General features: G+C 38.6%; 2 protein-coding genes across 2 annotated transcripts in view; both read right to left on the bottom strand.

Annotated features, from left to right (window-relative positions):
- The window catches only part of LOC145911960 (uncharacterized), a 61385-nt gene extending 51019 nt beyond the window's left edge, over window positions 1–10366 (bottom strand). The window contains exons 1-8 of the mRNA XM_082999389.1: window positions 10292–10366; window positions 4432–4549; window positions 4220–4364; window positions 3767–3948; window positions 3266–3556; window positions 2741–2935; window positions 659–859; window positions 234–416 (exon numbers count right to left, since the gene is read on the bottom strand). Of these exons, the coding sequence (XP_082855515.1) occupies window positions 234–416; window positions 659–859; window positions 2741–2935; window positions 3266–3556; window positions 3767–3948; window positions 4220–4364; window positions 4432–4549; window positions 10292–10366 (1390 nt within the window). The remainder of the gene's footprint in view (window positions 1–233; window positions 417–658; window positions 860–2740; window positions 2936–3265; window positions 3557–3766; window positions 3949–4219; window positions 4365–4431; window positions 4550–10291) is intronic.
- A 925-nt stretch (window positions 10367–11291) lies between these two features.
- LOC145912685 (lysyl oxidase homolog 2A-like) lies at window positions 11292–15811 on the bottom strand. The gene is made up of 12 exons (XM_083000245.1): window positions 15700–15811; window positions 15426–15610; window positions 15103–15265; window positions 14726–14903; window positions 14450–14628; window positions 13868–14023; window positions 13394–13670; window positions 12531–12687; window positions 12262–12462; window positions 11832–11895; window positions 11443–11554; window positions 11292–11379 (listed from the first exon to the last, which is right to left on the bottom strand). The coding sequence occupies exons 1-12, from the start codon at window positions 15790–15792 to the stop codon at window positions 11363–11365; spliced, it is 1782 nt and encodes a 593-aa protein (XP_082856371.1). The 5' UTR covers window positions 15793–15811; the 3' UTR covers window positions 11292–11362.
- Window positions 15812–16168: the final 357 nt, after the last annotated feature.

Here is a 16168-nt window from a genome sequence, read left to right as displayed (position 1 = left end):
ACATGGGCCAGCATATACAAACGCTGTCTTGGAATAAACTGTTAAGCACCTAAGTTGTTTAGCAAGCTAAGGTAAGAAACGCCCACTTGTTACAAATCTTACGATTATGGCTTTCAGCGATTTTTTTCTTATCTCCAATCCCCCACGAGTATGCGATTATCACCAGTCCAAACAGTTTAATAAGTTAATACCATGGGTTGCCAAAAGGGCAAACTGCTTCAGCCTCAACTTACCTGTTTTAACGTTGCAACTGGGAGCATTTCCCGACCATCTTTCGTTGCCCAAACAAGTAATGTACGAGTCGCCAACAAGATTGTAACCGGAGTCGCAGGTAAAACGAGCACGTTCAAAAACATTCCATCGGCTTTTGGTTGAAGAGACCTGTCCATTTGCAGGATTTTCCAACCCACCGCAACCTTCAAACAAAAAGTAGTCAGTATATCAGCTTAGTGTTTGCACGTGCGTTTTTAAGTGCATACTATTGTTGAACAATGCTGTTTGTCTTCGAAGAACAAGAGAACAATAATTGTTACTGGGCATAGATGACATTACAAAACTGCTTATCACGAAAATAATGCATTTCTGCACATTGGCTAAAATTATTAACATATGGTTTTAGCTCCAAAACGCGTTGGTCACTTGTGCAAAACAGACTTACCATTTATTTGAGTATTTCTGGCTGTACAGCTCGGTGGTGGCTGAGACCATTCGCCACTACGCGTACATGTTGAGTAATAGCTTCCCCGCATGTTGTATCCACTGTTGCATCTATATCTTGCCCTCTCTCCTACATTCCAGTGTGACTTTGTGGAAGACACGGTGCCATGGGCTGGGGCAGTGGGGGCGCTGCAACCAGATTCTGTATCGATAACGACATGCATGATATTAATGGTGTATTGGAAAGCTGATGTTCAACATAATTTAACAGATCTACTTGAAAGTTATAAGTCGATCTTTGAAAAGGGTACCGAGTGAAAGTTATTTGATTACGTTAATGCCATATTACTTCATGGAAATAAAAACTCCTTTTTGGCGATATAAATAAAAAACAACTCCCCTAAACCGTTTATACAAAAGAAAATTGACCAAAACGATAATTTAGACCGGTCCTAAACTATTTGTGCATGACAAAGTGTTTTGTTCATAAACCAACAAACAAAGTCATATTTCAAATGAAAAATAAAACAATAAACCAAATTTTCTTGTATCTTTACACAAATGTGCGGTGGTGGTTACCAAGTATGTATTCTTGTTTTAAAATATGGATTATCTACGTGTTTATTTTTCTGCCATTTCCTATTTACATTTGAAAAAAATCTTCGATAACTAAATTTCAATCGCAGCAGCAACCCCATATTAGACTACATCGAAATGTTTTTCAGTTGCCAAATCACCAAGTAACTGAAGGTAAAAAGCAAAATATTTTTAAATTCGTATTTATTTTTTTACAAGTCTTTTGCTTGGCGGTCTTTTTAGCCCTTTTAGAATAACAAGTTAAGTTTATATGGCTGCCGCAGGTAGTATACCGTATACCTAACAGCTATGGGGGGAATTTCGAAACTCTACAGGAACAGCCGGACTTTCACCAAGTGGTACCAAGAAAAAACAACTGGTAAATCATTATATAAGCCAGTTGCCGACAAAAGCTGTCAAAAAATTCCCGCAGTTTAATGTCAATGATGGTCTTGAAAGAAACCCATGAACGCGCGCCAACAATAAATAATCAAGTTAGAGATTAGGCGCTTCCAATAATAGCATGACGTAAGTACAAGCGCGTAATTTCGGTTGAACAATTATGTTGCGCGGCTTTGGGCCAAATCGACATTTGTAAATACGCCGCAATCCGAATGCGAGAGATGGGATTTTTTTCGTAGAGCTTAAAAGGCCCGGGTGATTTCTGAGTTTAAATGCAGACGAAGGCGCCCCGCGACAATGCTGCACGATAATCACCACGATGGCAACAAGTTTGAGAAAGTCACCGCAATGTGTGCCATGACAGAGGACCCAAAAATACATGACAGTTATAACTTTTTCCGCGCGACATTCAACACGCGACAAGAGCACTCCTGGATAAAGGTTGGTCGAAAATACCCTGCTGACCGTCTTGGGTCGTACCAATCGCCGCAAACCTGTTTGTCCAAAAAAAAATCCCGTATTTTTTTTTGGAAAACGTGTCCTTTGCTTAAATCGCGCCATATTTGGGAGCACCTTTACAAACACGGGTTTGCAGGAGATTATCCGGTTTACCAAGTCCGATAAAAACATGTTATATACCTAATATTGTCGCACATGGGAAAGTTACGGTGGCCATAATGACCTTCAAGATAAGACTAAATATACATTTTATTTACCCAAGATACTGTGATGTTATCGTGAGCCAGCCAAGAGCTGCGATAATTGCCCTAAAGTTGCTTGTGACAAAAGTTACTATATATATTCATTTTGGTATTAGACATGTTCAACACAGTAAAAAGTTTGCTCGCAGATCCCAGCCATTGAAAATAAGTTATGGTACTTCTAAATTAGATCATAACCAACTTAGAGCTATCATCCTAACGCTTCATGCAAAATGTGGTGCCAGTTTTTTAGAAAATGTTGACTGTCACTGTTTAACAAGTATCTACACTTTTGTGTTGGCAAAATACAGTACCCACGTGAAATGTGGATCAATGATAAATTACTGACAAATTATTAATAACACAACCACACTTTTACTAGATTCTACTAAGGTTGTTTTTACCTGAAGCTACACATCGAGGAGGGTTTGCCGACCAGCGTCCATTAGACATACACTGTAGAACTGCAGTGCCGTCAAGACGATCGCCATTCGCGCACCGATACGTCACTTCCTCCTCCGCGTTAAATATTTGTTTTCCACTAGGCGTAACGCGAAGGTTGGAGGATGATACAGTTGGAAGTCGACAACGGTAAACCACTAAATAATACAAAACACGTGTTTTTAACAACTTGTTACTGACGCTGCCAGCCATGATGTTTAGTCAAAGTAAAAGCTCTTCTGTCAAAAAACGTTTTTTTACGGAATATTTTATTTGTGCTTGTTTGATTTATCTGTAAATCAATAAAACACTTAAGTTTAAAGTTTTGAAAGTAACAAGATTTGAATTGATGCGTTAAATGAAATCCTTGCAACGTTGCACGAAACTTGATAGATAGGAAGAAGTATCGTGATAATTAAATATTTTAATTCAAAAAGAAATTCCCACTTTGACACCAAACAAACTCATATGATTTCAACATTTTCTACCTGAACCGTGACAACAATATCGGACTTTGTAGTCCTGGCAAGATCTGTCGGCCTGATCAACGGCCGTGCAGGACAAACCGTACGCCAAACCATTCCTTACAGCCTCATTGCTTGATAGAAAAGGTCTTCCATTTGCTAACCGCATCTGCATGCCTAGCGGTGACGCGCATGCATTGCGTGTGCGGGACCGATGGCTGGTCAGAAGCTCATAATCTCCACGCCGGGATGGTCTTTGGGTGTTCACCCACGTTCCCCAGGAGTTAGGAAGACATAGACCAATCGTGTCCGAACCTGCGAGTATGTATTGCGGCTTAAACATATGCACTTATATCGCTACTTTGAATTTCAGTCACAATGTAATTTATAATTGCTGCATTTGTGCGAAAACTTTAACACAGATTTTGTTGTAACTATTGAAGTTAGGTGAAACTCCGATCGTTTAGAATAGGTTAAGACTAAAGTTCCGCTGCCCGAAATACGGACATATTTTCTTTTACAAACCTGGGGAGGCGCATCGGTATTGGACAACCAAGTACTTGGTCACACCAGAACAAGGATTGCCGAATTTGGAATTAGAAGACGACATTCTGCACGATCTTTTACCCTGGCACAACTTCCACATTTCTTTAAAAGCTGTGTCGGATTCACACCGGATGTCGGATGATCGAGGAGTCCTTGTACATCTGAAACAAACAAATAACTGGATATTTTTTTCTTTATTATTAACAATAAATGACCAATATACGAATTTGCCAATATTATTTAGTTACATATACAGAGTATTTAACCAACAACAAACAGTAATAGCAGAAATAAATTATAACAAAAAGGAAAAATCTTATGTTTTTAGTCAAGTTTATTTATGTAGTTGCTGTTATTTTTTGAAACACATAAAAATTAGAATGCATATTGATGGGCGGTGCTTTTTGTTTCGTGTGAAGTAGATATACATACGTAGTTCGATCAGATCTTCCGTAGAAAGCGTCTTCGATAAACATGACATGATTTGAACTGATGCATCTCACTGTCTTGGTTCTCCTTTCACATACAGTTGTCCGAAAAGATTGTCGCGATTTTGGAATCAGGCCACTCCAAGAACCTGTTGGTTTTAATTTAGAAATTGCATTTAAATATTATGTTACGTTTTCGTTATTTGACAATTATACCTTGAGCTTGAGAACTTTTTGCCAGAAATATGACAATGGCCAATAAGCCAAGTAACGAAATCTTCTTCCTGTTTCTGCCAATCTCCATTGCTGCGATAAACACAGCAAACCTCGGCGACTGTAAGTTATCGTTCACGAGAAACGAATATGAAACAAACGAAGCCGGCGGCGTTGTTTATATACCGCGGGAGGGCGTGAGTTTTTTGTTGCTCCACGGCAATACGGAAAAATTCCCAGTGAGAAAAAATGAAAATCTTCTTCCTGGTGCGCGGCCGCAGTAACAAGACAAAAGGAAAAAGTTTCGTCGCTCAGACGCTACCAGATTGCAGATAACTTTCTCATTAATTGCCAGAACGTCCAACGTGCCAGAGCGTAACGGTGACCTTGAAACAAGGGTCACGTGTTAACGTATCTCCCACCAGCGTGTAAGCCGTCGGCAATTAGGTGGCAAACCCTTTTCCGGCTGCCAACTTTAAAAAGGTTGGCGGCAAAATTACGGTATTTATGTATGAGGATGTGAGACATTTACCAACCAACCTTGTTATTATCAACAAACTGGCGGTGACGCAAATGGATAAAGCGCTTTGTCATTTTTATTTAGTTTCGTAGTGTATACACTATACTGTTCCTAATACGAACGTAGGTATATAGGTGGATCAGGGACCAGAGTGCGTTGGGCCGAACTCGATGGTTCCATAGCAAACTATATACGGTTCCATGAGCTAATCTGGTTTTAAGCATCAGCTACTAAACTTGTCCGTTAAAGTCATTTAAGGGCAACAAACGCACGAGGCCCAAACAACAAATTACGGCAAGTGAAAAACGTTTTAGTATCGCCTGGCATTTTCGACGTTTTGGGGTTCCTATTCAACTTTAATAACCTTTTAGGTTCCACGGATGATAAAGTTTAGAAAACACTTTTGTAGATTGCTTTAAACAAAACAAGACTGTGGATAGATCGATTTCCACAGTTGGAATTGAAGAAGTGTTTCCTGAAATTATATAGAGCGGCTTTTCCACTTGTTATTAAGTTAGTTCAATTAAAATATTAAGCCAAATATGTTTACTGATTGTGCTTGTAATTTAATATATTTTTCTACATAAGTAAACAGTATTTTGGCACAATAAAAACGTGGTATTTTGTAAGTTTCTTTCTTGTTTAGATGCGTCTTTGGTTTGTTAAATCCATCACGAATGGAAAGAAATTTCCTTTAGCGCATTTAACATTCTCAGTAAACCAACATCTAAACGGGAACCAAGTCAAAAAGAAAGCAGAAAAAAAGCACGGTTTTTGGCATTTCTGTTTAACTTCTAATGAATATAAAATTCGGATACGAAATGTAGCGGTACCCCACTCATCATTAAACCCAATTACGTGTGGCATCGGGAAAGAAGAGACCTTCCGCATACAAATTACCACCCGCATGCGGACATGGCTTGACGTTCGCGTGGCCAACCTTTTAGAGGCCGCCATCCCGCAATACCAAGACGGAAGAGAAAAGCCGCAATTAAATACGAAACTTCGTTGGCCGATGTGGACGGATACCCATGTTTTATGCAAGGGTGGTATTTTGGAGATAATTCTGACCGACGGCATGGACATTTTACGTTAAATATACGTGTGCCACGGTATAGAGGAAAGAAATGCAGAGATAAATAAGTGGTTTGTGTTGTGGCTACAGTGACATTTGCCTAACTTTGATAACAACAAGAGCTTCCAACTTTTACCAAACGTTGATATTGATTTACAGAGTTACCACCGGCCTGAACCAAAAAGCAAGCGTTTTTTTATGCTGAAATGCATTAAAATTTTAATTACTTGCCCAATTGTGGAGACTATTAGTAATTACGACAGGATGACGACCATTTTTTGAAAGGCATACAGGGGTTGTTTTCTTTTAGCCACGTTGGGACGTCTAACAATGTTTATCGCAGTGCGCCATATAACTAGAAATCCGTATTTGATCAAACTAACCACGTTTACATGAGAAAAAGCACGCAAATCCTAAATAAGCACGTCACTTCTCTTGCAAAAAAGCACCAACCTTATAAATAAGCACGGTATGACAACCCTGCTATATGGAAAAATGTTTGTTTATTTTCTGTGTGCGTACGTGTACTTACTGCATGGTAGTGCTGAGCTTTGCTGCAGTGGGTTTTGGTACCCAGCATTTCCCGCTCTGCCCGCGGGAATCTTAATGTTACTGCCTTTACACAGTTTCGTATTCATGAGGTCACTCCAGTTCGCATTTCCACTTGTGCTGAGTTGATTTTAGAAGTTTGGTCACTTTCAAGTCAATCAATTTTAACAAAAGTATAAGAAAGAGCATTTGTGCAAAGTATGGGTCGGTTTACGATAATTACAAACACATCTCGTCAATCCAAACCCCGAAAATACGGAAACTCCCATATCTGACACAAATAGTTGCACGTCTATAAAACAAAAAAGGCCAACATCCTTACATAGTCAATAATAACCCACAAAATCGGACAAATTATCACATCTTATAGCAGCGTGCTTATTATTTAGTCTAAGCAGATGATAACCCTGAAGCAGTAGCGATTGTTAAGCGGCAATATTTGATAATATACTCTTTAAGGCAATAGGAAAAGTGCACTGATTTTTGGAACTGGTACAGTTAGTTTTTTCATCAGGTTGTTTTGTTTTCTTTCAGTTTTGCTGAAGAAAATATGCGCTGTTGGCAATCACGTTGTAAACAATTGGCCGTCTTGTTTCTTCCATTGTTTAATCAGGATACCCCTCTAAACCGACATTATATGTGCGAAAAGATAATACGGATTAACGAGGTCTGATTATATGTAATTTTTTCTTACGCAACACATACAAAATGTCCTTTTTTATTGTATGTGTACTTCGGCCACGTATTATTTTTCAAACTTTAGCATCATTATTTTGTAGTTACAGAGTATTTTTGCCTCGTTAAAAAAGTTCTATCTTGCCCTGTTTTCACATCGTATTCGAATTCATACCCTTACTTGCATTGAATGGGCTGCATTCATTTGTCTTGCCCGTACACGGAACATTTTCCAAATTGTGGCATACAGGAATTTATTTATTACAGCATGGCATCTCATTCTTAAAATGCATATGACATGACAACTTTGCGTAAAACTAAAGGTACATCTACAACAAACATATATCCAAAGTTTTTCGGTTCTACGTCAACTAACAAATGTACTTAACTGCACGAAAAGTAGCGGTGACCAAAAATCGTAAACCTTTATCGCTGTGGCGAAACTGACATCACACAAGGTGTCGCGTCGAAAAAATGCATTCTTTACATAGGAGAAGGCGCCTTATATTGCAGATATCGAATAGTTTCAAACATAGAAGAATCCACAGATTACGTTACCTCAAAGGTCAGGACAATTTTTTGCATCACACAAAAATATGTCACTGTGACGTCACAAACCATAGGCTTATTTGTCCCTGATTATCGGAAGACCAAAGGGTCTAAATCAGTGTTTCTCAAACTTTTTCCAATCACGTACCGCTCATTTGTTTTTTAATACACTGCGTACCACCGTATTACTATACCATAACTGTTATGACATAACACCAATGAATAACAATTTAGCCAATATCACCAGTTGCTTGGTTTTCTTTATTGTGCATTAGTGACGCAATAGTATTAACGTGAAATTGTTGCATAGTTGAATACACGATGTCAGAATTACTTCAACAGTGCAACAATTTCACGTTGATACTATTGCGTCACAAATACAAAATAAAGAAAACCAAGCAACTGGTGATATTGGCTAAATTGTTATTCATTGGTGTTATGTCATAACAGTTATGGTATAGTAATACGGTGGTACGCAGTGTATTAAAAAACAAATGAGCGGCAAAGTGCGGCAAATTGTATAGAGCAGACTAAATCGCGTACCACTTGAAAAGCTCTCGCGTACCACTAGTGGTACGCGTACCACAGTTTGAGAACCACTGGTCTAAATGCTGTAACAACAAGAACACTCTGTCCCAACAACTGTTTTATTATTACGCAACTAAATAAAACATATTAGGTCGAAACAGCTGCCATCTGTCTGCAGCTCAAATTAATGTCAAAATCGTTCACTTGTTGTCCCCTGTTTTATGCAATACTATACTAAACCAGTTTTACAATGTTTTCCATCCCTACGCATAAGGATGACGTCACGCAACAATAAAATCGCTTTTGCACGATTTCGTTCGCAGCGGTAAAAATGCGACTTTAATCAGCAGTATCTCAGAAACCAGTCGCCATATAAAGCTGCTTTTTTAGCTAAAAATAATTTAAAGTTATAAACATCCCTTAGTTTAATTATTAACATGTTTTATTTTACGTGTCACATGCAGTTTAAGTTGCATTCAGCGTGTCATGCTTTTTTTATTTTCATTCCACCAAGAAAGGTTTTACCTATGTTTGAAGTGCAAACAACAATCTTGAGAATCTCCTCTCCGCAATTCTCTTCCGCTTGACATCTTGCGCCTGTGACTTCGGCATCAAAAGCTGAGTCTTGCAGGTTTGTGCTATCCTGTTTTTTGCGTTGATTAAGAACCAGCCTGGTCGTGTGATTGTTCGTTTGTTTTGCTTCTGGTCATTGCTATGGTCCACAGTTTCTTTATCCGCCTGACCTTCGGCGTAGTGTTTTTGTTGTAATTGCGGTGTCAATACCGGTGTACTGGGGTCATGAATAGTAGCCCCTGAACACCATTGTTTGCTTTAAAATTTTAAAAACGTGTGATTTCCACAAAAGGTCCTCGCGCCAGTTAATTTTTCTTGACAGAGTTCTTAAACTTTTACTATTGGCAAAGCTTGGTACTGCGGTTGAGGTCTTTTTTTCACTGTTGCAATCAGCAAATCTGTAAGCAAGTTATATTATATTTTTCTTTAGAATAACTTTTTGACATCGCTAAAACTTTCTACAATGCAGAAAACACTGAATTTTTTTTTGACCACACCGGGATTTGAACGCAGGATGTCCTGGGCACGAAACCCGATCAGGTTTTATTCTTGGTATACGGGTCGGGCGCTTGGTTAATGCTGCCAAATGGGTATGAGGTAAAACATACATTAACACCTATAGCTCTACCTAGCGGTTAAAACAAGATTATCGCCAAATATTTCAATGTAAATTTCGTACTATCCACTTATGATGCCTATGGGATTTTCAAAAATCATATCCAGCGTGTTTACCAAAAATTCTGCTTTACAATCCCAGTGATCCTAATTAGTTTTAAATTGTTTTCTTGGAACTGTCAGTAAAAATTCGGTCCAATTGACATAATGAGAGTTTGATTTCTATGAATCGCCTGTGTAGTCTCTATGGCTGACAGAGACTCAGTAACGGATCAATGCAGAAAATGATAAATATTCCTAAGTCGTCTGTCTGTTTCAAGTTTTTACGACATATATATTTCGCCTGTCTGTGCAGGCATCATCTGTATCGCTAAAAAACAACACAACAACGGAGTTAACCAACAGTAATGCAAATGTAACAATACCTTACAAACTGACAATCAGATTTCACAATTAGGTAAGGTGCGACTGAACTGTCGGCTTTGGCTTGTTTGTGGGGACGCTCGATAAAACATAAAATCAAAGAAAAAAAGGGAGGAATCAACAAGCTGCAAACGATAGCGGTAAAAAAATACGCACTACCACGCACAACACAAGCAGCACCGACATGCCGACATGGCAAAATGCTACAAAGTCGTCTTCGTCGAACAGCCCCCAGTGCATTTATTGGATATTTGTGAAGACAAATGGTTTCACAAAATCAAGGCAAAAATTAACATCAACCCCCTTATATTGCCTAATACAATGTAAGTGTCGGTTTTGTTTTTGCTTCCGCTTACCGTTGAAGTGTCTACCAACTGTGTTGTCATTGTGACAAGCTTATCAATGACGTAGAGCCAGATCACCGCCGGCATTTTTTACCGCTATCGTTTGCAGCTTGTTGATTCCTCCCTTTTTTTCTTTGATTTTATGTTTTATCGAGCGTCCCCACAAACAAGCCAAAGCCGACAGTTCAGTCGCACCTTACCTAATCTTGAAATCTGATTGTCAGTTTATAAGGTATTTTTACATTTGCATTACTGTTGGTTAACTCCGTTGTTGTGTTGTTTTTTAGCGATACAGATGACGCCTGCACAGACAGGCGGAATATATATGTCGTAAAAACTTGAAACAGACAGACGACTTAGGAATATTTATCATTTTCTGCAATTGACATAAACGTTTTAATCATTTTTATAAAGTTGTATTATTTGTAGCAACTCCATAAACATTTCCATAATAATTGCTGTGAAGAATACGCAAAAGTTAAACGAAAATTAAATAACCTAAATCCAAATAAATGAAATGACGTAAATGATACTTGTTTGGCGATACTGCAAGGTGGCGCTGACTCACGCTTGTGCCCTTGGTTTATGTAAATGCCCCAAGGCTCATACAAAAGTTAGAGACATAATTCGTAAAATTTCATTTTATAAAGCTTTCAGCTTAAAGAATTAAAGAAACAACAACAAACTGATTAAATTGCATTGTGGAAATTTGCAAGGTAGCCCCATACAAATTGTTGTTGGCTGATTCGATTGTTGCTAAATTCCTGTTGGACACACATTGTCAATTAAATTAGAGGCGGTGGAATTACAGTTACTGTTTTAGTCATTTAACCTCGAAAAAAAATATAACGCCGACAATGATATTGTCGCCAAAGACGGATTATAACTCTTTCACGTAAGGAGACCTAAAGAATGTCTCCTTGGGTGGAGTTCGAAAGCACGGAAAACCTGATGATGACACAAAACAAGCGTCCACTAACTATTTTCCATTAATAGAGACAAACAACTCGATAAGTAAAAGTGATTTTATTTATCGTACAAAGAGAAATAACAGAAACAAAAACGGATTTCTTCAGGAACTGCTCAAACCACATCGTCAGCTGTAAACAAAAAAGTTTAGTTTCGCAATATCTACAACAAAGGAAATCAATTTAAAAGCTTACAGATGTGACATGGTCTCACAACGACTTTTTCTCCATCGTACGTCAATTCGCAGGTTATGTCGTTGTTGAAAACGTCAAGTTCAGCGACGAGATGTTGGGGGTTGAGGCTCACCTAAAATAGCAAATCACAAAGCCACATTTTACAACTGTGATTTTGCAGATTTCTTTTGTTGTCAACGTCAAGTAATAAAGTCTTAATAATTCTCGTTGGTTAAAGGTTTAAGAAACGGTGTGAACAAAGCAAGTCAAGATAGTCAAGGTTTGCACAACCCTGCTGTAAATTAACAGAACCAGAAACCAGTATCAACTACAAGCGTTTTCTTTTATTTGTTAGTTTTAGTATTAAAATTATATTTATTTTATGTTGATACTGAATACTGAAATTATACCCTGAGGATATATTCTCCAGGTGGAACGTCTGTGATATCAATCCACTGGCAATCGAACCACGAACTGTGAAAAAAAGTGTTGTTTGAAACTTATTTCAAATCTATATTTACTAATGCAAAAAGTGATCAGTATGCCAGGATCTTAAGTAACCGTAAAGAGTATACATGTTCTCAGAGATCCATTTGTTGCGTATTTAAGGAGTGTTATAATATATGACACTAATCGCGAAGCTAATCGACTCGACCACAAAATGCGGAAAATCGAAAATTAGCAGTTTCTTTAAAAAACACTCTTCACTTTTGAGCTAAATACAAATTACATAAGATCTGTTTTTTTAATCGTTTTTGCCGATATGTTTTCTAGCCTTAAAATCCCAAAATCGTAGTTCGAGTTGGGAATTAAATGTATACAACAGAGAGTCCTACTTACTAATAAGCATCAGAGCATCCTACAGAAATGCCCTGTTCTGAACGATCGGGCGTTTCATTGCAGTGATAGGCAGGCCCTTTTTCATTGATGCACATTGTGTCTGAAAGGCAAAAGCTCACTTTGTGGCCCTCCGCCACCCGGTTGAATGTTTGCAAAGAGAGAATATCATAATGCGCAAACTCGGCCATGCTGTGGTAATGACTGTAAAGACACAGTGAAGGGAATAAGTGCTTGGTCCAGTTTCAAAATTGAACCCAGAAAAAACTTACTTGTGACATTCGTGCCATTCCCATTGGGTAGGATTTTGCCATGGCAGAAAATCGGCTGTTCCTCTGTTCCACACATTAACCGTCAATCGCAGGAGGCTTCTCAATGAGTTTTGATCCGTCACGTTTTGTGCTGATTTGGAGAGACAATTCTCTTCAGCTGCCACAATTAAGTTAACAGGTTAATGCAGTAGAGAAAGTGGATTTTTTTTACCTGAATGATTAAATCTACTTAAAAAGTCAACGATTTGTTTTGGAATACCAGAATGGATTTCTAAAATAACTGGATAGATTTATTAAAATCTAGTATCTTATGACTGTACTTTTAGGACAAACAAGTCGTTGGATTTTACCGAAATGTTGTTCCGTAACGTCGGGCTTACTTTAACCACTAGGTGAATGACAAAGGTTCGGGTAGAGCAGTGTTTTTCAACCTTTTTGAGCCACGGAAAAGTACTGCGGCATTTTACTTTACCAGCAACAGGCTCGCGCAATTATATTCTTATTATTACAAAACGAGTCTTATTGTTACACAACATTGGAACATTGGTGATAGTGGATGATTACTTTCATAAAAAAGTGATTTTTGACCCGTGTTCCACGGAACATCAGTCAAACTAATAAATTTCTTGCGGAACACCTGATGATCTTTCACGGAGCACTAATGTTCCGCGGAACACCGGTTGAAAATCACTGGGGTAGAGTAACCAAGGTCAAGTCTAACGATATGCAATATATAAAAAGCACGATATTCTTTAAACCAGAAGACGACACACAGTTATTTTAGATCCAAATATAAACAACTGAAAGTGAGTATTAAAACGAGAAATAAAATAAATCAATAAATTAACTCAGTGTCTGCATACCAGCACACTGAAGGTTCCACAACGGTTGAACATCGATTGATATCGAGTCCTGAAGTTCGGGAATATCGAGTTGGAGATCGGGAAGTCCGGATCGTGAGCAAACCGCACCCACATATTTGGCTCCGTTTGACCATTTGGAGCCACAGTAAATGTACGAACCGGATCGTAATGGAGTCCTTTGTCTACATTCGCTCAAAGAACTTTCGGTTCCCATGCACCAGACGCTAGTCGTGACAATATCCAAGCGACGGCCACTGGTCGTCATTTGCTGCACGTTCTGTTGACGTGACGTATGTGATAATCGGTATTTACATTTAAACGACCAAATATTGCACAAAATTTTGTTTAAACACTATTTAAATAGCTTCAAAATTTTCCCGAAACAGTGACTCTTGTACCAGAAGAATATCGACGTTTTAAATTTGACAGTACAACGATTAAAAAAAACATTGTTTCAATATTTGTGGATCATACTTGCAAAGCCCTTGAAGCGTATCCCAAACCAAGTTGGCGACAAACAACCATCGCCTCGTTTATTCTCCAGTTGTCGCTGCAAATGCTTCCCCATGAATCTCCAACCTTTACAACCACTCTACCCACCGTCCCGTCCTGTCCATCCAACAACTCGATCTGACAAAACAAATAAAAACAATACCTTTATCAGTGGATTGACGATGGAGATTAATAGAAATAGCTATATGGACTTCAAAGCTATTACAAGGACCGGTTGGTTGATATTTATATCCTATGCGATTTTCCCGCATCGGTTTGCACGAAGTGGGTTTTCACCAATGTCTTACAACCGATGTCTGTGCATAAAATAAAAAAGGGAAAATTTTCGCCTTCGGTCGGGTTGGTATTGCATTCGCTTAACCTCTCATTTCAGATAATAATAATCAAATCGTTCAAAACCCATGTAATTATCGGTCATATTTCGACATGTACGTGACTAGCCACACGATTAGCTGCAATCCGAAAATATTTGGGAATTCCGGATTATTTCAATCGGGTAGATTCTGTTTCGGTGCTTGGCCTATTTTTAATGCAGGACTTTACCATGTTTTGTGTGCCTGTGTTTGGTGTACGACAGACGACGCTTGCTTGTTGTCTGATGGAGCAACCTGGCGATGTGTAGTTGAGAAAGTTTTCAACCTCTGGGTGGACCTTGGGGCAATCGCTGAGTCTCTTTTCCTTTCCGTTGCAAGTGACGTTAGTGAACCAAACAACCGTGTGCCCTGTGAGAAACCATGTATAGAATATATTTAAAACACGCTTGTTTCCAGTAAATTTTCCGCATCTTCATTAGGCATCGACTAAGAAACGTCTGGTTACCTTGTCCAAACTCCGCATCCTGGTAAGTTTGTTTCGCGGTGCCATAGCCAAGTTGTCGACACGCGACGTTACCACTTCTGATGTTCCATTGGTTTCCACATATTCCACCCCAGTTGCCATTGAACGCAACTTGAACCCTGCCTTCTCCAACTAACGCCCCACCTCTCAGCCTAATGCCCTAAAAATGCAAATGTGTTTTTATAATATGACGTCACATTGAAGCAACATCAGTTCTTCAATTGTTTATTTATATTTATACTTATTGAAGGTATCTCAAAATTATTTATTTTATTTCAAATAGAGAAATATTTCTCAAATATTTTACAAGTTCACTATAAAAACCACTAGAATTGTCAAAATTTCCTTCCAATAATTACATTTGCTGCTTTGGTTTTACAGTTAAGAATCACCGCCCTTCCCGAATAACAAAGTCTGTTGAAAGTAACTGACACATTTGAACATTGTGACAATGTGCTTTCTGTTCCATCACACTGGACGTCCTTTAAACGAATTTGGTCGTCCCAAAAAGCCCTGTACGCTCTATAACAACAGGTATGTTTTACTTGATTGACGAAAATTAAAAGTCTACAGTGCGATTTTTTAGAGCAATTAAGTGTTTTACAGTCATACAGTGCAAATGTAACTTTAAAGGGAACATTAGCTTTAGTTAAAACAGCGGTTATTTAAAAGCCTTGCTTACTCAATTGCAGGTGTCAGTGGAGCAAAGTCTGAAAACCCAAGGTTTCCACAAGCTACCGACGATTCATCGTCCCCCCAATTTTCGCTGCAGACTCGAAACCAATTTCCATCTTGGAAAAATTCAAGGTGGCCGATTCTGTAAGGCAGCTTGCTGATGTCACTCAACGGCTTTATTCGCAGATGCATCTAAACCAATTGGAGTAAATCGACATTTAAAAAATTTAAGCGGTTGCAAAGTGCAAATGAAATCATGACTTCAATTGACAAAAACCAACCTGGTCTGTTGTAGCTGAAATTGGCCTCTGTGAAACAACGCCTTTGAACACCGCAACAGTTACAAACAAGTGAAGTAATAAACAACCCTTCATAGTTATCTACCTTACGTCTAAACCACACAACAACAGCTGTAAGTTTTAGTTTTCAGGCGATTGTTTTTCTAGTTTACATTGTTTAAACCCCTCCAGCATACAAAACTTTGTCCACTGATTGCTGTCCACAGCTGTTTTAAGATTGATTTAATTCTCTTCTGAGTAATCTCTGGGCAAACATGCTAATTTATACTGAATGCCAAGAATGTGCGTGGAACGAAAAAATCTGAATGGGATTTTTTTGCCTTAACTTGCGTTGCGCAGGCGTGAGGTATGCGGTCATAGTTCGAGGTATTGGTACTGACACTGCCTGAGGCAATCACGCGCACAAACATTCAAAGTGCGCAGAGGGCAAATCTTGCATGACTTAAAACTA

Source organism: Ascidia mentula, chromosome 8 (assembly GCF_947561715.1).
Source record: "Ascidia mentula chromosome 8, kaAscMent1.1, whole genome shotgun sequence".
Lineage (NCBI taxonomy): Eukaryota > Metazoa > Chordata > Ascidiacea > Phlebobranchia > Ascidiidae > Ascidia > Ascidia mentula.
Note: the sequence above shows the minus strand (reverse complement) of the source record. Positions and strands in the feature narration are given on the sequence as shown.